Here is a 22,969-nt window from a genome sequence, read left to right as displayed (position 1 = left end):
TGTTCAGATGGTCAAATGCTATAATCGCACCTGCCAACATCATGCATAGTGCATCGATCGCAGCGTTCAACCAGGTTCCTGAATGAACTTCTTCTTCTTTAAGGGGGGGGGGGTCTGCAGAAGGTTACCAGGAGCGTACCGTGTTCCCTTACGCACTGGATTGTTCACATGAATTCACAAAGCTCGCATTTCTGTGCTCCACCGTTCTCCAAGCTTAATACCATCCAGTAACAAAAACTCCCTATTAATCCAATGACGGGGAATTATAGGCATGGTTACTAATCTCCGAATTCGTTTCATATAGATCAGTTATCGTGGGATAGGAACAATATTTATTTGTTTTCCTTTAAACGGTGTCTTCAGTTTCTGGTTTAATCAACCCAGAGAAAGAAAGAGAGCTAAACGCAATAATAGGGACTTACATCACGGAAATGTTCCAGAGAATTCTTAATACCACGAAAGACTTTAGTATAGGTAAAAGTCAAACTGTCCCCACATACAAGGTAGACGAAAGTTCAGTTGTCTTGTTTTCTAAGATTTTTTTAAAAATAATGCCTTGCTCGTAATTATCTTAAACGCCGTTCCTTTTTCCAATTTTCAAGACAGTCTGACGTCACTCCATAAGTCATGATTATCACTTTTCTGAAAAAAATGGCGTCGTCTGGGTAACTGTTCATAGCCCAGAAGCCCGTTGCAAAAAGATCCACCATGCGTTCCAAAATGTGAGTTTTTATTCATTGGAAGTCGAGTTATCATGGTTGACGTTGGACCAGTGGTTGATTGCAAATTTTCAAAGCAAAGGGCCTCAGGTTGTGTGCGATGCCTATGTATTTACTGTTAACTCTAGAATGAGTCCAAGGCTTCAGTCACATCAACAAAGCAGACTCCACACCGATCGATCGTATGCTATTTGAAATAATGTAATAGATTTGATCGGTCTGCGGTCAGCTTACTGGTGTGAATGTGACATCATTACTGTCATTTACACTCTTAAAAAGGTTGGGCAAAAATGGCCCAATTTTTAACCATCACTCGGCAGCATACTGTCCACACAACTATTGGTTAAAATTTGTCCAAATTGTGCAATAATAAACTAATAATTGGGTAATACATGTGCTCAATTGGATAATTGCCCAGAATATAGGCCTCTATTTTTTAACCAACATACATTACCCAACACAGTGGACAGTATGTTGCCCAACATTTTAAGTGTGTAACGATTACGTCATAGCAATTAATTCATGTTTTCGAACAACGAAAAAAAATGAACAAAAAAAACACTTGTCACACCCAAGTCAACCTAAGAGGACACACAATCATTTCACGCAACCAATTGTCACACCCAAGTAACTCAAGAGGACGTTAAATGAAATAATTACATGAACAATAAAAATACAGTTTAAAGAATTTATTAAAACTAGCTGTATTCAGACTAGAACGATAATTCAATAGCTTTGTTTCAGAGTACAAATAACATATAAAATTCTTTGAAATAACATACAAAGTAGCCCACTTTATGCGGTGAAAAAATCACTCCAGTTCAATGTTCATTGATACTGACGAATCGACGACGAATCTGTCTTCCCTCTCTGACCCTCTTTAGAAGTCTTGTCCATGGTGGGATTTGACAGTCATAATCATGGTAAAGCCGGAGCCGGGAATGGGACCGGAACGGCTACTGGAACGGCCATTGGAACGGCAGTTGGAACCAGACTTGGAACCAAACTCAGAACCAGAATTGGAACCCATCTAAAAAACAAACATTACCCAAACTATAAATAATCTAAGGAATAATAATATCTTTAAATCTTCACAATATTCATATATGTAATCCCCTAGATTAATTCCTGTATTCAAAGGAATAATATCTTCCAATCTTCAAAATACTCATATGTAATTTCACAACTGATTAATAAGCATGATCAGTCCTAAAAAATGTTTCACATATAACAAAAAAATGACTTCTTCCTAAAAGGCATTTCTTTTAGAAAATCCTTTCCCATTTCTGAGATAAAAAAAGTTAATAAATATGTGTTCTGGAACAACTCAACTTCTTCATTAATTAAATTGGAGATAGTTTATAAACTAACACTCTTGTCTTTTATATAAAATTCAATGGTCCGTTTAATGACATTGACTTTCTCAATGACTCAATCAAAATACAAAATGAACAGTAATCAAAATCATTTTCACTTACAGTTTGACATCTGTGACTAAAGGCAGGAAATCATCAGGAAGGCCTCAATTCTCAGCAGTAATGTTCTTGATGCTTTGACATGGAAAATGCAGCGCTATCTGCCCTAAATTCAAGTCTAAAAACTTTAATTTTCCAACAGCATTTCTGAACCAATAATTGACCCATACATGTCATAGGTCCTCCCTGTTTGACTTCTGAGCAGATAGTGAAGCCTAAGTGCTTGGTAAGGCAACCGACCCAATGCAAAAATGTTCCACCTGTTAAGCCAGGAAGAGTGCACTGGAGCCTAACAGTGGTTTATTCAGACCCAGGCCTTAATTGTGCATAACAATAGGGGATAGCATAGGGAATAAGGTTGAATCCCTAACACCACTTTCATCAATAGAACTCGGGATGCATTTCATGAGCATGCCTTGTCACTGATTTCCTCTGACACTTGTTAAAAGTTACTGAAATATTGTAATCTAATTGGCTGAGAGCGAAGTCGTCAATGGAAAATCGCCCACAAATACTTCATGAAATGCCCCTCGTCAATCAGTGGCAATGGCTAAAATCGTCGACCCCAACATAAAAATGGTGATTGATGAAAAAAAATAACCAAATTGTTGAACGTTATGAATACAGTGGCTATTTGTGACTGATTATGAAATTATGGATAGCTATTAATACTAATGTAGGATAGTCATATTACATGGTATCTCCTTCAGTACATTTTGAAACACGGCATAGAAGGAATGTGATTGAAATTATTATATCATATTCACTAAGAAACAAGGTCAAGAATCAGAGTTTTCTATCAAAATCATTTTTAGAAATATATTGTGCTTATTATTATTAGATGATAATAGAGCTTATGGAAAAATAGGTAATCGAATCAAGAAAATAACCTTCGACTAGAAATCAGATCAAATCAGTGGAGAGTTTTGACTCAGTGGATTAGTCTGCGGACTTTGAAACAGAGGCTCGTGGGTTCGAATCCCAGCCATGGCGTAAATTCCTTCGGCAAGAAAATTATCCACTTTGTGCCGCACTCGACCCAAGTGAGGTAAATGGGTACCCGGTGGGATTTATTTCTTGAACGCTTCAGCGCATATTGATATGGCGGCTCAGCTACAGCCGGGGTAATGATTTTGATACCAAATATCAAAGTGCAGTTGAGTATATGCACAAAGTAACTGCATGCGTTGTATAAATAGACATATCATTTATTTTCATTATTATTATCATTATTATTAATAATAAAATGCAGCATTTATATACCACTTAATACTGTGTTTCTAAGCGCTGCATATTACTACCTGGTTTTAGCACGACTGCCATTACTAGATGCTCTAGCATTCAAGGAATTTCTTCCTACCGCGTACACATTTACTACACCTGAGTGGAGAGTGGCAAATGTAGATAAACGCCTTGCAAATGGACGCAAGTGTTGCGGTGGGATTCAAATCCCCGACCTTGTAGCTCAAGGTCCGGAGACTTATCCACAACACCTCTAAATAATGAAATTTCGATAGATTCAAGCATATATGTTAAATGCCTTCCGTTTATATTATATATTAAGAGAAATTGACAATTCTTCTTTCCAAGGCCATTTAGACGATTAATACCGCTTCCAGCATGATCCGGACCAGTCCCGGGCTAAGTTGTAAAATTATACCGATTTCGGTAACTCGCTGGTCCAGACCAGACCTGGGTTAAGTCGTAAAATTTTGAGTTTATAAATGGTGCGGGCTAAAACAACCTGCTCCATGTCCGGGCTATTTCACTGCTGCTTTTATCAGCACCAGATCAGCACCATCGTAAAAGTAGCGTAAAAAGTAGCGCGGATCTGCTACAGTTACTGAACGCTCGTGGTGCGGACTATTCTAGTGCAGGCCTGGTGCGGACCAAAAAATCACGAGTTACTGAAAACGGGTTAAGTCTATTTAGTATGGCTAAGAATTGCATTAAATCATAATTACTGTAATTCCATCTGGTTGAATGAGTCATGAAAATAATTCGCAAAGGATGCAATGTAGCTTGTCTTTAGCTCTATTTTTAGTTTGAGGGAGAAAAGGGAACAACTGGTGTCTTGTATATGAAGAGTTTAATTGCAAAAGGGCTTAGGTCCACTTTGGACCATTCTGAGAAAAACCATGTTTTTTATTCTCACTTACTGCAATATTCTTATGAGAAACTAAATTGTCATGATGTACTACCCTATTATGTGAACATAAAATTGGGTATAAAAGAAATCTATACCTGTCTTCAATTTTTTCTATGAATTCTTTAAAAAATTATCATTGTGGACCTAAGCCCTTTTGCAAGTAAACTGAAATGAATCCAATCTATTTTGATTAAAAAAGTGATTTTTCTTTGCCACTTTTTTTTCACGTTTTCATGTAAATTTCAAATTGTCTTTGTTTTCATCAAAGCGACTAAAAATTTAGAGGTTTTGAGACAGAAAACAATAAAATTTATGAACAATGGACCTAACCCCTTTTGACAAATGAGCTCTTCAGAAGAGTTTGTTTGCAAAAGGGCTTAGGTCCACTCCAAGAAAATCATTTTTTTAATTCTTCTATATTGCATATTCTTATGCGAAACTAAATTTTCAAGATTCCCTACCATGACAACATGAAATTGGGTATTAAAAAAAATTCGGTGTGGACCTAATCCCTTTTGCAACTAAACTGAAATGGACCTAAGCCCTTTTGAAAAAAAAGTGATTTTTCTTTGCCATTTTTGATCACTTTTAAATAGGAATTTCAACTTTTCTTTGGTATCATCTTATAGAGCTACTAAAAATCTATACATTGTGACCAAAAAATCAAATTTGATGAAAAATTAACCTAACCCCTTTTGCAAGTGAGCTCTTCATATGTCGCTGAAATGGGCCATTCTCCATTACAAATATTTTCTTGATTTCATGTATTTCATTTATGTTTATTTTTTTTATGAAAATAAAAACAAACAAACAAACAATACGAAAATATTTGATTTGATTCGGGAACGATTCCAGACGAATTTGCCAAAATATTTCGTGCTGTGCTTTATTCTTGAAAGACTTTAAATGGTCTGAAAATCTTCGATATGTGCTCAAATCTTACTCAGAACGTTTATGATCTTTCCGAAATCATGTTCATTTCGCGACTAAGAGAAAAGTCTTTAGAGAAGAAGTTGAAGGGAAGAAATCATACAAAAATACACAGTTTAAGTACTCCCCTAAAAAAATGGCAAACAGTTTCATTTGACAATTTGTTCATGATTTATAATTTATTGTTTTATGTTTTTCAACTTTTATGTACGGACTTGCTGAAAAACAGCCTTGCGGCTGATAGTAGGGTTTTTTATCCCGTATTTAAATAAATAAAACATACATACAAACATACAACAACCATGAAACCCATTTTTGTACACATACTATAGCCTCCGTAAAAAGTGGTTTTGATCATTTAACTTATCTTAATCTATGTAAACACTGCCTGACGTATCATAAGTGGCTTTTTAAAAGTGATCATCGATCTTAAGAAAATATTGAGATTTCTGAGATTTTCATATTTCTCAGATTAGTTTAGCGCTTGTTTTTGTGGACACTTGCAATAATAATTGTGATATTAATTTCTCAGTGTATACTTCTACTTTAGAGGCTTTCTTCGAAACTAAAATGTTACATAAACTCAATTCAAATTGATCGGGGTGTGACAGATTTTTAGCGCAACGAATATATCTAGTCTTTACAGCGCTTGATAAAGCAATATCCGCCATTTTATGGTCACCCCTCGCACCGTCTATACTATGATCTTAATATTTCGTTGGTGAGAGTACGGGAAAGTAATCACTATGATCTTAATATCATTTCGCTGGTGAGAATACGGGAAAGTAATCGTTGGTTGGTTAATGCTCAATTGGTTGTTATACATGCTATTGATTTTGCCAAATTTATTGCAATTGAAATTTTATTATTCATTAATTTATACAAATGTGGTTTCATATTGGTGTATTATTTACTGACAAAATGCGTGATGGTGAATTATTAAAGAAACAATTTGATAAGAAAACGATGACGATAACTTGTTTCTCTGCTTCATTTTGAATGTGCCTATCATTCTGTGTATAAGGGTATACGTGTGGTGGTGTAGGGGTGATGTATAAAAAAAAAATCATTATTTCATATCACATTTTATTTTGCACGAATTCTGTAGATTGTAATAAAACATTTTAAAAAACAAAATCGTGGTAAGCTCAAGGCGTTTTCAAAATGTTTCATTTTCATACACAGGACCGTAACCCGGACATCTATGAGAGGGTTCCGAATTATGAAGAGTGAATCTTTCTAGTATATGATCAGTTCCGTTACTCCCCGGGGTGGACCCAGCTTTCGCCAATGCGGGGGGGGGGGGGTCATCCACATTTTTTCCCAATCGACAGCTTCAATAAATAATTTAAGGAAAAACTCCATTTTGTTTTATTTTATGTATTCAGACATGAAAAAATGAACTCTAAGACAAATTTTTGTAATGGTGATCAAGATGCGTATCTAAGTATCAATTAATGCGAACGCGAAGCGCGAGCTGAATTTTGTAATATACTGACCTGAAGACAGGAAAAGAAACCTGTTTTGGAGTGTTTTTTGTGACTCATGAGGATACATACCTCACCTACCAAATAATGCGAGCGCGAAGTGCGAGCTGAAATAAGTTGATCTTCTGACCTGAAAGCTTGACATTCTAAGCACTTTTTGTACCGATAATTAGGATAGGTATTCAAATCAACAATTTATGCGAGCGCGAAGAGCGCGCTGAAAGTTTTGATATTTGATCTGAAAAAATTGACAGTTTGTGGACATTTTGATAAAGAGCAAGATTTACATTAAAAAACCCAATTATTTGTGAAATGAGAGCTTTCTGAGGTTTAGACCAGAAAACGGCATTCTATTCACTTTCTGTCATGGAAAGGTTGGGTGTCGTGTTTAAGAAATTTATTCATTTATTCAAATATATTTAAACAAGCTATCAAGATCAGGATGCTGATGCAAGGGTGAAGAGCGAGCTGAATTTTTTTTTTATATTCAAGTCTGAAAACCGAACATTTTGAGCACGCTTTAAAAGCAAAGAAAGAGCTGTGTAACTCATTTAACAAATCAATGCGAGCGTGAAGATCGAGTTGGTCAACTGAAGTTATGCACTGTTTAATATGCAAGACCTTATATCATGTAGAGGACTTTTTAAATAAATGGGGCAAGCGTGAAATGCAAGCTGAATTTTGGTGGGGGAGTGAGATGTATTATGAACGGGACATTCTAAGCACCTTATGAAATCATGAACAGGATGAGTATCTAACTAAACAATTAATGCGAATGAAATGCGCTGAAAATAATTGATATAGGTTTACCGACCTGCAAAGTGAATATGTTAGTTAAAATTCAGGGATAGGGTACCTATCTTGCTACTCAAGAATGTGAGCGCGTAGCGCGAATTGAACAAATTTAGTAATTTTTGTAATCATAAACAGGATGCGTACTATAGCTGGAACAAAATAGTGATACTCGGTATAATTATTATTTTGTACACATTGACTTAAAAACGGGATATTTTAAGCCCCGTGTTTCATTCCCTTTTTATTATCTTTTTTTTTAATTAAATATTTCCTCCTTGCTCTCTTTCCCCTTTTTTTCTTTTCTTTTTGCTGCTGCCAAGCTGCGGGGATTCGATCAAGGGACCCCCGGTCCTGATACACTCTCGATGTCAGAAATTTAAAAAGAATCAAAATCTAGTGTGCTATAAGGGAAGGATGCAAAACATCGAATCAAATGTTGTATATGCCCTTTACAAGAAATTCCCACGACCCCCCCCCCCTTCTTCTCCCCACCTGTCTGTTTAGATGTAGTTCACATTCTATCAAGAATTGGGTTTCCCTACAGGAAAGAACGCAGAGTCCCACAGTGTGTTCACTGTGTAGAACACACTGTGAAATCACCTTCACACTGTGTATGAGCATTTCAACAGTATGAATCAAAGCACCCTGCACCTCCGCTTCACAGGGCCATGTTTTATACCTAATTTGTAATATATCATAGGCGGCGGAAGCGGGGGGGGGGGGGCGGGGTCCTGTCCCCCCCCCTAAATTTGAGGTGGGGGGACGTTCCCCCCTAAATTTTTTGTCGATAACCCTTTTTTTTTTTTTTGCTTGTCAAATTTTTTACCTGTGTCCATCCCAAAATTTTAGGTGGACCCCCCTAAATTATCAAAGAACTAACCTACATTAAATATCCACCATATTCAAAGAACGCTTGCTTAATGTCTCTGATCATGGTATTGCACAAAGCTCCTGCGCTCCTTGAAACAGAATTCACCGTCATAGGAAGCTTGAGAGAGCCCCGGAAGTTGTCAATTTCACACCAATACAGATTCTGATTCCTTTGCAAGATTTCTGTGATGTCTGTTTAAGCAACAGACATCATGATAAAAAGAGATATTAATGCTTGGGCAATCTAAATATTTTGTAATTTTCTCCTCCTTTTACACCCCCCTTCGTTTTTTGGCGGCCAAAAGGTCTAGCGCCCTGACTACTCGCCTCTCTCTGCGCTGTCTGTCATTCACTCTCACTCACCCCCCCCCCCACTCCCCCGTTTCCCCCTTCTTACCATTGGAAAGCCATTCGATAAAAACTTCTTTAACTCCTTCAAAAGTATTGGAACAAAAGGTTAAGTGGTGGAAAAACAAATCTTTAAGTTTACTTATTGATCCAAAGCCGTCTCCACTAAATCGAAATCACTTTCATTCATCAAGCTTTTTTAATCCTCAATTATTGTAGATAATAAAAAGGGTCTGCACTAATCGACGTCGTTAAACGAGGTGTCCTTCAAGGGTCAGCAGGGGTCGTTTCATGGAGGCTCTTGTTTACAATGATTCACAGACAAATTTACTCCGAGCCAATCAGATGCAAGGATTTCAGTAGCTTATTGCAATGTTGCCAGTGAAAGGCTTCTTGAGAAAGCCCTCATGATATTTTACACGAGATTATCAAAATAAGGAATTTTGTATCAAGTACAACACCTAAGAGGTTATGATCCTGAATACCTGCCCCCTTAAATTACACTTTGCTCATAATCCTTATCTTTCTTTCTTTTTCTTTTCATTATTGTTTGTTTGCTGGGAATAGGTGAAGTAAAAAAAAACTCCTATTTTTTTTACATTCTAGGAATTCGGTATAGTTCATTTTGCAGTATTTTCACGCTGAATAATTTGAGTAACTTGAATATATTTGGATGAGTTGATGCAGGAAATGTGTTTGGTTGATATGGGTTGTATGGTGCTGTGTCTGGTAAAGATGAGCTGTATGGTGCTGTGTCTGGTGTAGATGGGTTGTATGGTGCCTTGCCTGGTGTTGATGGGTTGTATGGTGCCGTGTCTGGTGTCGATGGGTTGTATGGTACCGTGTCTGGTGTTGTGTCTGGTGCAGATGGGTTGTATGGTGCTGTGTCTGATGTAGATGGGTTGTACGGTGCTGTGCCTGGTGTAGATGGATTGTATCTGGTGTATATGGGTTGTACGACAGGGTGTGTGCTACTCGATGGTTTAATGATGATGAATAAAATGACAGGTGGTTGTCTCCAGAATACTTGACAGACTTGACTTTAATCTAATTTTTTAAGAATCATTTAAAGCTCATGAACAAATCTGTATACGTCTGCCAACTATCAAAAATGAAATAATTATTAGTGAGGTACGCCTATATTTATTTCTTTGTGGAATTTTTATCTGCCTTTTCCCAATCAGTTTGTTGTGGGAAAAAGATGAAAGAACTGAATATTTAAATGTCTTACAACCACCAGAAAACATACACATTTTTTTTTAAAGAAATAACTTATATTTCCTTATATTCATATCGTTTGATTCTATCAATTTATTTGACATTTACGAAGAGCCTCTGGTGTCAGCAGGAGAAAGCTCTTAACTGGCTCCCTAGTCAAATCCTTGGGGAAAAAAATAAAAAAGAGAGGCAAATTTCGATAAAAATTTATTTTTGGATAGATTATATGTAAATTGTTTGATGAAATCGAAAATATGAAAATTTGGGATATTATACCGCGTTAAGCATTATACCAATACAGTTTTCTGTACTAAAATATGAGAGTAGTTCTTCCAGAAAGCACAAGTCCATTGAACTTTACATTCTTTCTGGGTTGATCATTTGAAAAAAATAGAAGACTTGGAGATTATTTAAAGCAACATCTCTTTGCTTCATGGCCTCTGTCAATTCCAACTTTAAGACCTGGGCCCCGTCTTACAAAGAGTTACGATTGATCCCATCAATCTCAAGTATATGGAAATCCATCAATGTCATAATTTTTTCTTTTGGAAATTTGCTCAATGTCCTTTGAAAACAACGGGAAGCATGCTGAATTGTCAAGAAAACAGTGAATGTATGAATATATGTCATTTCTAGAAAATATTCTGAACAAGCATGTATTTTAGATGTTGACGTTGCTGGCTTTCCATTGTTGCGATTGATCGGATCGATCGCAACTCTTTGTAAGACAGGCCCCTGGACTTCGATATTCGAGTCCAAAAACAAGACTTGCTCTCATCAAAAGATAAGATCTTGTCGACCAGATTGAATTTTTGGAATAAAAAAAGGAATTGGGTTATGATGGATCTGAGATTAATGATGAAATCTGTAAGATGTTTGGTTCTACATAATGGCGAACATTAACATTGTGGGTCCATGCAATGATAATACAGGTATGTATCATCATTATCGTTTTATGGTATTTATTAATGTCCAACCCATACACTTACCGGGATTTAATGGTTAGGATATCTAGAGAACCCTTTAATATACTGACATTCTCCTCAACAATTTGGGAAAAAAAACTTGAACTCGCAATGATTGTTTCAAGACTCCCACAATAGGCTATCCCCATATGGGTTACACGACATTGCTCCGGCGACAATTGCTCCGGATTTTATTTCGTCTAAGATATAGGGTTAGGGTTGTAACAGGGTTTTATGTTACGTTGGGGTTAGGATTAGGATAGGGTATAGTGTTAAATCGAGGGTTAAAGTTGGTCTCCATTAAATGTGTGGAATTTGCAGCAGAGCAATTGTCGCCGGAGCAAATGTCATGGAACCATTTCAAGACCCAATCATAAAAAAAGTAATTCTTGTTGCGAGACTATTGGCCTTTCAAGCGTAATTGTTAGTTTATCATTGTTAAATTCAAACAATTCCCTTTATACCCCATTTCCAAAGAATAATTTGCAATCTACTAGTCTGTCGAAGTAAGAGTTGCAGTTTACCAAAGAACGCGCTCATTCAAATGAAACGGATATAATATGAGAATAAAGTACCTCCCACGGTGTAATTTAGTAACTGTGCAAACATTTTTTTTATTATTTAATCGGCTGTCGAAATTAGATATTGGGAGTTCATCCACCAATATTTTTACTGCTCCAATAAATAGACTTACTACACCACAACCCATATGTTCATTATCTCAATATTTAGAGCGTAATTAACACCAACGAACTGATACGATCATAACTCTTCAAACTAATCATTATCGTTACATTATTATGACATCACAATGAAATATTATTGTGACATTGGTATAATTTCAAAGTAAATTAATATATAAGTAGTAAGAATATGGAAATTCTTATGTCTATCAACATTTGTATTAGATGCTCTACAGTCCAAACATGTTTTTTTTTTTTCAAATTAAAAGTGACATAATTAGTATCATTCTAATTAAGAATATTACCAGGAAAGATCCTATAATAACTAGGTGCATAATTTGGAAAATTCCCTTTATATTTGTGATGGGTGCTTCACAAGAGCCCTGGCAGTGTTCCCAGAGAAAAGTTGACGCCATCTTTGTTTTTCAATTGAATAAGTAGGGGTAATGTAGAGTTACATAACTGGACCCCTCTTATTGACACTTTTCTTTCTTTTTAACACTCGAAAAGTCACAAGTCCCTATAACCCTCTAAAGAACCGCCTCTGAGTACAGTGATATTGCAATGAAAGCCACAGTCATTCTTTAAAGGTCAAGTCCACCCCAGGAATATGCTGACTTTAAAAAATAGAGAAAAATCAAACTAGCATAGTGCTGAAAATTTCATCAAAATCGGATGTAAAATAAGAAAGTTATGACATTTTAAAGTTTCGCTTATTTTTCACAAAACAGTGATATGCACAACTAGGTGAGTCAGTCGATGATGTCCATCACTCACTATTTCTTTTGTTTTTTATTGTTTGAATTATACAATATTTCATTTTTTTCATATTTGACAATAAGGACCAACTTGACTGAACCATATTGTATTAAACAATGCTAATCCCACATGTTCAGGGAGGAATTAATCATTGTATCAGTTGACAGTGAGGAGAAAATTAGAATATTTCATATTTCATATAATAAAATACAACAGAAATAGTGAGTGGATGACGCCATCAGTCTCCTCATTTGCGAACCGACCAGGATGTGCATATAACTGTTTTGTGAAATTAAGCGAAACTTTAAAATGTCATAACTTTCTTATTTTACATCCGATTTTAATGAAATTTTCAGTGTTATGCTTGTTGGATTTTTCTCTTTTTATTCAAATCAACTTTTTGTTGGGGTGGACTTGTCCTTTAAACGATCTCAGTGAGTTCTTTATCCTAATGCCATTTGTCTGCATGCTTGATAAGATGTATTGCTTGTTTTACAAACTGCATGGATGCCATCGAGGGAGGGCGATTCCATGCTAGAAAATATCAGCCATTTTCACATTTTCGCCCTGCTGTCCAAACAAACGAGAAACTTCAATTTGTTTTGAGGTAAAACTGACGTACCACTGGGTAGCCATGTAAAAAAATGACAACCAAATTATGTTGTCCATGGGTGAATTACAGGTGAAAATGTTGAGTGTCGTACGGGACATTTCTGAGTGCCGTACGACACACATCATTTTCACCTTTGATTCACCCATAATCAATTGTCTTTTGTTGGTTATCAGTTTTCCACATGACTACCCACTATAACTTTATCATTGGCAAAAAAATAAAATGTATTGCTCAAGCCGTCTGCTAAGAGACTAGAAATTGTAGAAATGTCCCGTACGACACGTATGGAATCGCCCAGGAGGGCATTTAGATTCATCATGTTCATATTCCGTCGCGTAATATCAGTTGTTTTATTGAGAGTATTATATCAAAAACCCTTGATATATTCATGTTTTAGCTCCGCCTCATACTGGGACAAAGAAACAACCGAAAGAAGGCCGAATGCTTCCTAATGACGTTCATTCAGTCATCATCGATCTTTTGGTAGCAAAATAGAAGAGGGAGAGCATGGAGAGAGTCACCTCTTTACGTCGAGACTGTTGTTAAGCTAGCGACTAAATTCTCCTAATTGTTTGCGCTGATCAGTGAAAGCGAAACACACCAAGCCTGTAATCCGAAGACACTTGAAGTAAGAGGTGCGTGATTGTACCTCCATGGATTGATCGAGACTCTTCTTCGAAGGACCCGAGCAAAAAGATCAAGGATTGGCCCTTAAATGCTCATCTTCAATCGACTCGTTTCGAAGAGGAGGTGCTCAAAATCAAGTTTCTTTATGGACATCACTAACTAATATAGAAATTTGGGCACCTTATGTATATCTTTTTAAAGATCTGTTTATGAAAATGGATAATAGACCTACCTGAACGAATAGTTGGATGTTTTTTGAAAGGCAACGCACACGTAGAAGAGAACAAGTACTTTGTAAGTAAATCTTTCGAAATTTCCACCATGCTAATTTTTTTTAATGAATAATTGTTTTAATATAACTTGTTTTTCCTACTCTTCTTCATAACTTGTTTTTTTTTTCGTCGTCTACTTCTTCTTTTCCTTCTTCTTCTACTTCTTTTACTTCTTCTTTTTTCTTCTGTTGCTAATTCGGTTGACAAATAACAAAGTTATTGAATATAAAGTTTGACAATATATTGTGAAAACAGATGTATGCACGTCTTTATAAATATTCATTTGGTGGACTGATGATGTCACATCACCGCTTTCCTTTTTCTTATGTTATTACATGAAATCATAATTATTTCATTTTTTTATATATGTGTGAGTGATAGTCTCCCTTATAATAAATAAGTTACAGCAATGAATGTCTATTGCATTAAAGCAGTTGTCAATCCATGTTTTTTTTTAGTTCTTGCAGAAAAAAATTGAATTAATATAATTTCATGTAATAAAATACAAAAGAACAGGTGGGGATATGACATCATCAGTTTGCTCATTGAATATTCATGAAGACATGCATATAACTGTTTCACCGAAATAATGCAAATGTTTAGAATGTCAAAACTTTGTTATTCCTCGACCGATTTTGGTCAAATTTTCAGTGTTTTGTTTGTCTGATTCCTCTCTATCTGTTTAAACCATAATATTTTCACCCTTGAGCACCTTTTTAATAGAGAATCAAAATTTTCGATAGGCATCTGCTTTCTTCAGGGATGAATTGTGAAATGAGAGAAGTACATTTTACAATGCCCTAATGAAGAGCATGTTGGCAATGCAAACATGCATTACTTGTGTAATCACTTCTTTCGCATTTCTGATGTCTAATAATTACCAATACGTGGTAAACCAAGATGCTTATATATATAGATAGATAGATAGATAGATAGATAGATAGATAGATAGATAGATAGATAGATAGATAGATAGATAGATAGATAGATAGATAGATAGATAGATAGATAGATAGATAGATCCGCCCCTGGATAGAGAAGATAAATATATACTCCGATGATAATGATTACAATTTCATACTTTGAATATAATTTTGCTGATATTATAACGTTCATGCTATTTCGTTATTGATTGTTATACCTGGTGAAGGCCGTCGATATGATTTGAAGCTTGCCCAAATAAAAGGAAATAATATTTGGAACAGCACGTCTCACTTATTTTATTCCTTGCAAGTACAGTAGTGCTCAAAACCTAGTGAAAACCGCTAAAAAATGAACATATTTAAAGTGTTCAAGTTCTGCCGTGTAATTAGATATTTGATTGTGAAGTAAGGTGATAAAATATAACATTCAATAAATTTTGTTTTTTCTGGACTCGCCGAATAATGTGAGAGAGGAGGCGCGATAGCTCAGTCGGTAGAGCGGGGGTTTCGGATTCCGGTGACCCAGGTTCGATTCCACTCTTGGTGCGCCAGATGCCCTTTGGTAAGGCATTCATCCTCATTACCAGGTCCATCGGAGAGGACCTTAAGCCGTCGGTCCTCTGGTTGCTTGCATACAAGCAGTCATGCTTTCTTAGCAATCATGTAAAATATCACCACCATTTACCACCATTGTGTTATTTTCTACACTCAACATTTAGAAGATACTTCGGTCCTATATACATGTACAAGCATTTCGTCCTATAAACAAAATATTTTTTGATAATAGTACCATAGATAGGATCACCTCAAGTGTTTTAAATTTGTATGCACAACATATTCACCGTGTTTGGTAACAATTTTAGATACATGTAGCAATACCAACCATTATTCCCTCTACATCATCAACTTCGGCAGGTTCTGAGATGGAAGTATCGAACAAACTCTATCCGTCTACTACTTCTCCCATTAGACTTCTTAATGTCTCAATCTCTAATCGATACGTGAAAGCGTTACTTTCTTTTCCCCCTACTTTAGTCCATTTGGACCTGCGATCAGAATAATGCATCTCAACATAAAAATCGAAATAAAAAGGAATAAGCTGTCAGTGAATAGATCTAGTTTGACGCAGAGGTACCAACTGAACTGTCATTCGTGACTCCGTACCTCACAGATGATCTCGACTCAAAGAGCCCGGTCAAAGAGAGCCGCCAACTAGCACGGCATCTCGCCGAAAGATAGGGGAAGATTTTCATTTTGAAATCATTTCTGTAACATCATAACATTCGTTTCTTGGAGAGAATTAAATGAGAGAATGATGGGAATTATTTATCACTTACAGATCCTAGATTTTAAAACTCATATAATCGAAAAGTTCCATATCTTCTGAGATGAGAAAGTAAGTTTGCTTTTTACCACTATGGACGTAAAATACATGTGTACGAAATCTCTTTTTCGTCGTTTGTTCTGATCCGCGTACGCCTATATCTTATTTGGGGATAGTATTAAATGAGAGGTAAGTATTAAATACTCAACACATAGCTAGTTATTTTTCAGATTTTTAACCTGTTTTCGTTTTTAATTATGATTTACCCTTTTGATGTATAAAAGGTTAAATAAATAAAATTCTTGTCGAAGTATTCATATTGCAAGAATAAAACTTGTACTTACAATTATTTTTTTATAAAACAATGACTGACTTTGAATTAAAAGTGGATACCAGCAGGTATCGTTTTATAGCCTAAAACTATTATCATGTTAATATTGTACTATTTGTATTCTCGTTTACAAATTATCGTAATAATCATATTACTATTTTCTCTTTTGTCCATTAATTTACATATATAGAATAATTTATCTAATAATCCTTCACCGGCAGGGTGGAATTTTCATTCTTATGAATATTTTATTTTCACAAGATTAAATGTTTAAAAATCACTTCTTTGCATGGTGAAGTTTTTAGTTGTTAACTTTCTGGTAAAAATCGTGCTCAAGCAATTGAGGTAAACAATTTCCTTTTTGATCAGATAAACTTCGAATTAATAACCCCTTTTTAGGGAAGAATTCAATATCCCTTACATGAGAAAAATGGTATAAATCATATTTGGTAAAATTTGCACTTATTCTCATTTTATTCATAATGATAAGAAAATAAACTGACTTGTAATTTATGATACGAATGCAAGGTTTCGGCGCGATCGCGAGAACGGCGGCCGAGAGATCAGAAGAGGGCATCATGCCCCCCCCCCCCCCGTCCTCAATTTTACATCTCAAATACTAGTAGCCCAGTCTATTTCGGGTTAAACACAACTTTTTCTGCAATGTGCCAAAGTATATAGTATTCATTGTTGTCGGGAAGATTTAATTGCTTCCAGGGAGGCATGCAGGGGGGGCACTTGCCATCCCCCAAAAAAACCCCGTAGGAAAATTGTATTTTTTCAAAATGGAAAATGCCCTCCTTTTAAAATAATAATGAAATACCATATTTGAAGCAAAACATAATACATTTTAGGTTAGAGAATGAAGCCTATATCTTATCAAGCAGAAGTCATATCAAAACGACTTTGCTGAACTTAATAATCAATACAAAACGCACAACTTCTCTGCAAGTGATAATCTCATGGTGAAAATATCCGTTTGCACCAAATGCCAACTTTGACGTAATTATAAGTGCATTTTATGGCTTTACATTCCGCCGCCCCTGATTACTTTATTGCCGGGTAAAATTTGTATTGATTTGGGGTAAAATTTGAAACAATTCATTTTTCGGGTAAATTTTGTATGAACGACTAAAAAATTGTACTTCTCTCTGTTTGAAAGTTGTATCCATTGCTCATTTGTCGGGCGAATCTTGTATTAATATTTCATTCATTGGGTGGAAATGTACTAGAGCTAATTCTTTGTTTGGTAAAATGTTTATTTAGTAGACCTACTTGTTTATGGAGTAGAAAAGAAATTCATTCACGTTTGACAGATAAAATTTGGTTCAATAAAAATAGCCAACTTGACTTTGTCAAATTAAGTGTTACCTCTAGCCCATAAACTATATTTTTGCAGAAAATATTTTGCGATTGGTGCACAGTCTACTCTGTACAGAATGTTGGTGGGTCATCTTTAGTGATACTTTCTATTTTCCCCTTTAATTTACAAAAAAATGTCACTAAAGTAAAGCAAATAATCCCAATATATCAAAACGTGATTTTTACACGCTAATCTGGCCAGTATTCTTTTCAGGGCAGTCTGGTATCTGTGGGACATATAATTTCGGATTTGTTTTTTGTTTTAAGACTGTGTGATAAACTTGATCATATATATTGAGAAAAAAAAAGCTTGTTTAAACGATGCCATTTTTGCTATCTTTATCTGACACAGATTATGCTTTCAGCTCTGGCTAAGGAATCCTTATCTAAAATGGGTTTCAAAGAAAGACGAGTTATTCTCCATCAGGAAGTGTCCGAGCTTCGATCAGATCTCGTAAGTTATAACGGTTATTTATTTGATTTCTATATACTATTTAGGAATTACTGAAAATATCGGCTGGGTATATACGTATGAAACTTTTGGCTAAGTCTTCCGAAGTAACTCTGATTTTTGTATTCTTTGACAACTTTTCCCAAACAATGAATCGATAATTTGACCGTCAAGTGGCCCAAACCTTTTGACATCTTGTCACACCGAAGATATAACACTTCATTTCACCCTCACTGATACGAAAAGCCAGCATTGAATGCACCTGGCAATAAAACGAACCCTTCAGAGTTTTGTCATTCTTCCTGCTTACATTAATACCGCCTAATTTCCCCAATCGATACTGAAATGTTACGATTGTTCGATCTTATTGATTCAAAATTTGTCGGATGCTGCTTACCGGTCGATTTATCCCACAACATGAGACACGCAAACCTATTTATTACTGAGAGGACAAAGAATATGTGTTATTCTGGTCGCATTGTAGAACAATAGTTTACCCAAGCCAATCGACTTCAATTCCATTAGATGATTAATGCTAATTTCTGCGAATGCTAATGGTAATACCCAATTTTCTTATAGCTCTTATCACTAATACCTTTTTTTTTTTCTAAGTACATAGTACAAATGGTTTGACCAATCACAAAATCGAAAGCAAAGTGCTCGCTTTCTCGTTTGCATGTTTTGTTCAGTAATCTTTATATCATCTAGGTAATAAGTTTTTAATCACAACAATAATGATGATGATGATAATAATAATGACAGTTCTTGCATATCGCATATCACATTATGATTATAACGTCTCTTCGCTTCCAAAGGGCTTGGATATTATTACCCCGGTTTTAATAGCTTGGCGGCCGTAATCATTTACATGGCACACGCATTTCAAGGAATAAATTCTTGCCAGGTACCCCTTTATCTCACCTGGGTTGGGTGCATCACAATGTGGATCAATTTCTTGCTGAAGGAAATTACACCATGGCTTGGATTTGAACCCACAACCTAATATGGATTAAAATATAGACACGTGGTTCGACCCCGGGAAAGCAATTAGCAGGGAGCTGTGCCCTATAATGCCAAATTACCAGTTTAAAATTAGATACACCAAAAGAGCCGACGGGCAAGTGGTGGAACATTCGAAACATTATAGTTATACTGTCTACTCGTTCACATTGTTCTTTTCTCAATTCACCCCGAAGTCATAAAGCTGTGTAAAATCAATGATATAAAGAATATGGCGACAATATGCCGCATGTGGAGGTCGTATATCTTTTTTCTTGTCTTATTCAAAAGCTACTCCGCTGATGATTGGGGCCCGTCAACATCGTTAATAGATCTCAATAGGATCTGGGGTATCATGACCTGTTCGCTTTAATCATGTATCGATTTGGATATTATGATACCAATGTGTGTATATACACATATATATAGTCATAGTAAGAGAAGCGGGTGGGGGTAATAGAGAGGAGGAAATCGAGAATGAAGAAAAATATTAAATAAAATAAATAAACAAAATTAGATAAAAATATAAACATGATAAATGAATGAATGAAATATATGAAAGAAACAAACTTAAGGAAAATGAAAGAAAGAAGGAAAGAAGAAATGGAAAAGAGGGAAGGAAGAGAGGAAAAACAAGAGAGAAGAAAGGAAGAATTAAAGAAAGGGACGAAGAAAGGGAGGAAAAAAGAAAGGAAGGCAGAAATTAGGAAGAAATTGAGAAAGAAACAAAAATATTCTCAGCCGAGTCAGCTCCGATTCACTATCAGAAGAAAATTATAACCCTGTGCATAGAAACAAAGTCATGAATTTGGAAAATGTAGATAATGCACGCGCACATACTCTTTAATCATTCTAAATTAATTTTATCATTGCAGGATAACATTAAAGACGCTCATCATCTTGTCAGAAAGGAAATCAAAGGTATTCGACGAGCCATGAAGCTACTCATTGCATCTTATCGTCAGCAAAACCCCGAGGGAAATAGCAAACCAAATAGAAAATTAACCGAACACAATCCAATGATACGACTTCCAACCGAGTACTCGAGAAATATCGATATGGAATCGATATGTGGTGAACTACCGATACTGGAGCCTCTTTCGGATGACGACATTCTATTTGGCGAACACCAAGATGTGGAATTAGATCTAGATGAACACGTTGGGATTTCATCGTTCCAGCGACGACAAAGCATACAGTTTGGATCACCATCTCCACCGGAAAATTTTCTTATAAGACGAACTAGCCCAACTCGCGCCTCGATTCAATTCGGGTCGGATTTCGGCATCGTTTCGCCTGGATTTATGACGCCCGAAGACAGCCGACCGCCACGGCTTGCCAGTATGGCAGAGGACGAACCGGATCAAACCGATTACACGACCTCCGAACGCGACACACCGGATAGTATCGTTACGAGTGAAGATTCGACTAGTCTACCAAATTCGAATGAGTACTATCATCCGTCACCACGGCAGCATTGTGACCGATCACGATATCTGATGAGACGGAGCACTATGGACATGATCGATGCAGACTCCCTGGGATGGAGCACCAAACGGGACTGGGAAGAAAAGCAATTTATCATAGAATCGATACAACAGGGAAGACTCGGACGGAAGAGACCACCACTTCGTCGTCAAAACACTCAACCGAATCTCATAGGGCATGTAGGAGGACGCGTGGTGAACTCCTCAGTGACTTCAAGGAGGGGTTCTTCAGTCCCTTCATCGGCGTTAGATGGCAGAGGTTCAAAGCCGTTACAGATTCAGGCACTATCGGGACACATGTCACCGACGTCTCCGCGATCGCCGACCTTACCGCGTCAGGGACTCATCGGGTCGCCACTTACCACTCGTAGGGCATCTGCAGCAGCAGCAGCTGCAGCGGCATTGACAAAACACCATAATCACCTCAGAAGAATATCAGATGAGGTCTAATTAAGATACACACACACAGACTAAATCTACATGTATTTTTATGTGTGAATACAATTTTCTATAATTCATGAAGAGAAATATTTTCCCCTGCATGCATGGTTATGTGACGGGACAGCTAAAAACTAGCGTGGAAACGTATGCGATCAACCGGAGGACTTCCAGATCTAGGTCATCTTCGAGGGACCTGGTAATGATGATTAAGGACTTCTATAACCAAGGCCAATGATCTAGAACATGCTATATTCATGGACCCGATATGCGTGAGCCAACTATTTGTTTTACTAAAGACTATGTCAGAAGCCATCACAATTAGGCCAATCACTCAGGACTATACATCATTGGAAAAATATGAAGCAGAATACTAGTACAATAAAGTTTTCATGTTCACACCCTGCCAGCTTAATATTTTGCTTTTTAAGTACAGTAAAACTCAAAACCGCAAGCCTCGAAAAAGGGTTTTATATTGTCCTTATCGCCAGCCTATATGTCCTCATCTATGTGAGCAGAGTTTTCACAAGTTGGTATATGGATAAGTTAAGAATAATTTCGTGTTAGACAGAAAATAACATCTAGTATTTCATGCTTTTATTCATTTTGGGCTACAAGATATGTAACAGTTTTTGCTGAAAGTAACAGCTGTAGGCTGTAGCCAAATAAGAGGTAAATCAACAATATACAACCATGCATGTTGTAAAGTGAAACTGAAGGATTTTGTGCATACTTTTAGTGAATTTTGTGACAATTTTCAGTAAAAAAGAGTTAAGTTTTCAAAATTTCTTGGGGCAACTGCCCCGCTGCGAACGGCCATGAACGAACCCATTTTCGATGATTACGAATTGTTCCTAAAGCAAAAACTCGGGTGGTAATCCAGGCCGAAAACAAAATAATTTGAATGGGTAAACAGGTTGAATCGGACAAGAAAAACACTGAATATTTCATCAAAACTCGGACGATGAATAACAGTTATGACATTTTGCAGTTATGCATAATTTCGGTGATACCGTTCTAAAGTTAATGGATATGCAATTAGAAAACTGATGATGTCGTATCACCACTTATATATTATTTTGTTTTTTACAATATGAAATTATGTTTATTAAAAAAATGTCCTCGAAGAATGCAAACTTTGATTAACCACTGATTTAATGTGTGAGGTGATTGCTGCAACTTATTTTGTTACTTACACAAACGTATACGAAAATATGAAATAATTATATCATGTAGTGACAGAAAACAGGGAAGTGGGGACATGACATCATCCCACTGTTTTGCATATTCATGACGGTGTGCATAAACATGTGACTGTTAAAATATTTATGAATTTCAAACTTCTATAACCTCATTCTTTGTTACCAGATTTAGATGAAAATTTCAGCGTTTTGCTCTTGTTAATTTCACTATTTATTTAGATGTACTTCTTTCCAGCCTGAAATACCCCATTGGAGAACAGTTGTATTTTGTAATTGTCACTGAAATTGGCTATCTTGTTCTGCTATAATCTTCAAAGGGCTCTCGAAGGTGAAATTAGACTTGGATGCACGTTATTAGGAGTGAAGGTATCTATTGCAAATAATTCTTGATTTTCATGTATTTCATTTCTGATTTTATGTGGAAAATAATATATTGACTGATGGTATACACGTTATTACATGTATGGACGTCCATGAATTCAAAACTGTTATTTCATCGATCTATTTTCAATAAATCAATTACTACTCCAAATTCCCACATG

The 22,969-nt window shown here is 36.1% G+C and overlaps 2 protein-coding genes across 4 annotated transcripts; one reads left to right on the top strand and one right to left on the bottom strand.

The window, feature by feature from the left end:
* Positions 1-9,368: 9,368 nt before the first annotated feature.
* Positions 9,369-11,105, bottom strand: LOC135155465 (uncharacterized). The gene is made up of 2 exons (XM_064104445.1): positions 10,981-11,105; positions 9,369-9,711 (listed from the first exon to the last, which is right to left on the bottom strand). The coding sequence occupies exons 1-2, from the start codon at positions 11,103-11,105 to the stop codon at positions 9,369-9,371; spliced, it is 468 nt and encodes a 155-aa protein (XP_063960515.1).
* Positions 11,106-13,067: 1,962 nt separating this feature from the next.
* LOC135154649 (uncharacterized) lies at positions 13,068-22,959 on the top strand. Of its 3 annotated transcripts, none has more exons than XM_064101475.1 (3): positions 13,068-13,932; positions 18,203-18,304; positions 20,176-22,959. In XM_064101475.1, exons 2-3 carry the CDS (start codon positions 18,206-18,208, stop codon positions 21,235-21,237), a joined length of 1,161 nt encoding a protein of 386 aa, XP_063957545.1. In that variant the 5' UTR covers positions 13,068-13,932; positions 18,203-18,205; the 3' UTR covers positions 21,238-22,959. The 3 variants fall into 3 exon arrangements, with proteins under 3 accessions (XP_063957545.1, XP_063957552.1, XP_063957557.1); XM_064101482.1 differs by lacking the exon at positions 13,068-13,932 and adding an exon at positions 15,935-16,346; XM_064101487.1 differs by lacking the exon at positions 13,068-13,932 and adding an exon at positions 15,949-16,229.
* The last annotated feature ends 10 nt before the right edge of the window (positions 22,960-22,969 follow it).

Source organism: Lytechinus pictus, chromosome 1 (genome assembly GCF_037042905.1).
Source record: "Lytechinus pictus isolate F3 Inbred chromosome 1, Lp3.0, whole genome shotgun sequence".
Classification (NCBI taxonomy): Eukaryota; Metazoa; Echinodermata; class Echinoidea; order Temnopleuroida; family Toxopneustidae; genus Lytechinus; species Lytechinus pictus.
Note: the sequence above shows the minus strand (reverse complement) of the source record. Positions and strands in the feature narration are given on the sequence as shown.

Coding starts and splice junctions, on each gene's coding strand:
- LOC135155465 (XM_064104445.1), bottom strand. CDS start 11,105: ATGGGGATAGCCTATTGTGGGAGTCTTGAAACAATCATTGCGAGTTCA. Junction 9,712..10,980: donor ATCCTAACCATTAAATCCCG/GTAAGTGTATGG, acceptor CATATACACCAG/ATACAATCCATCTACACCAG.
- LOC135154649 (XM_064101475.1), top strand. CDS start 18,206: ATGCTTTCAGCTCTGGCTAAGGAATCCTTATCTAAAATGGGTTTCAAA. Junction 18,305..20,175: donor CCGAGCTTCGATCAGATCTC/GTAAGTTATAAC, acceptor TTATCATTGCAG/GATAACATTAAAGACGCTCA.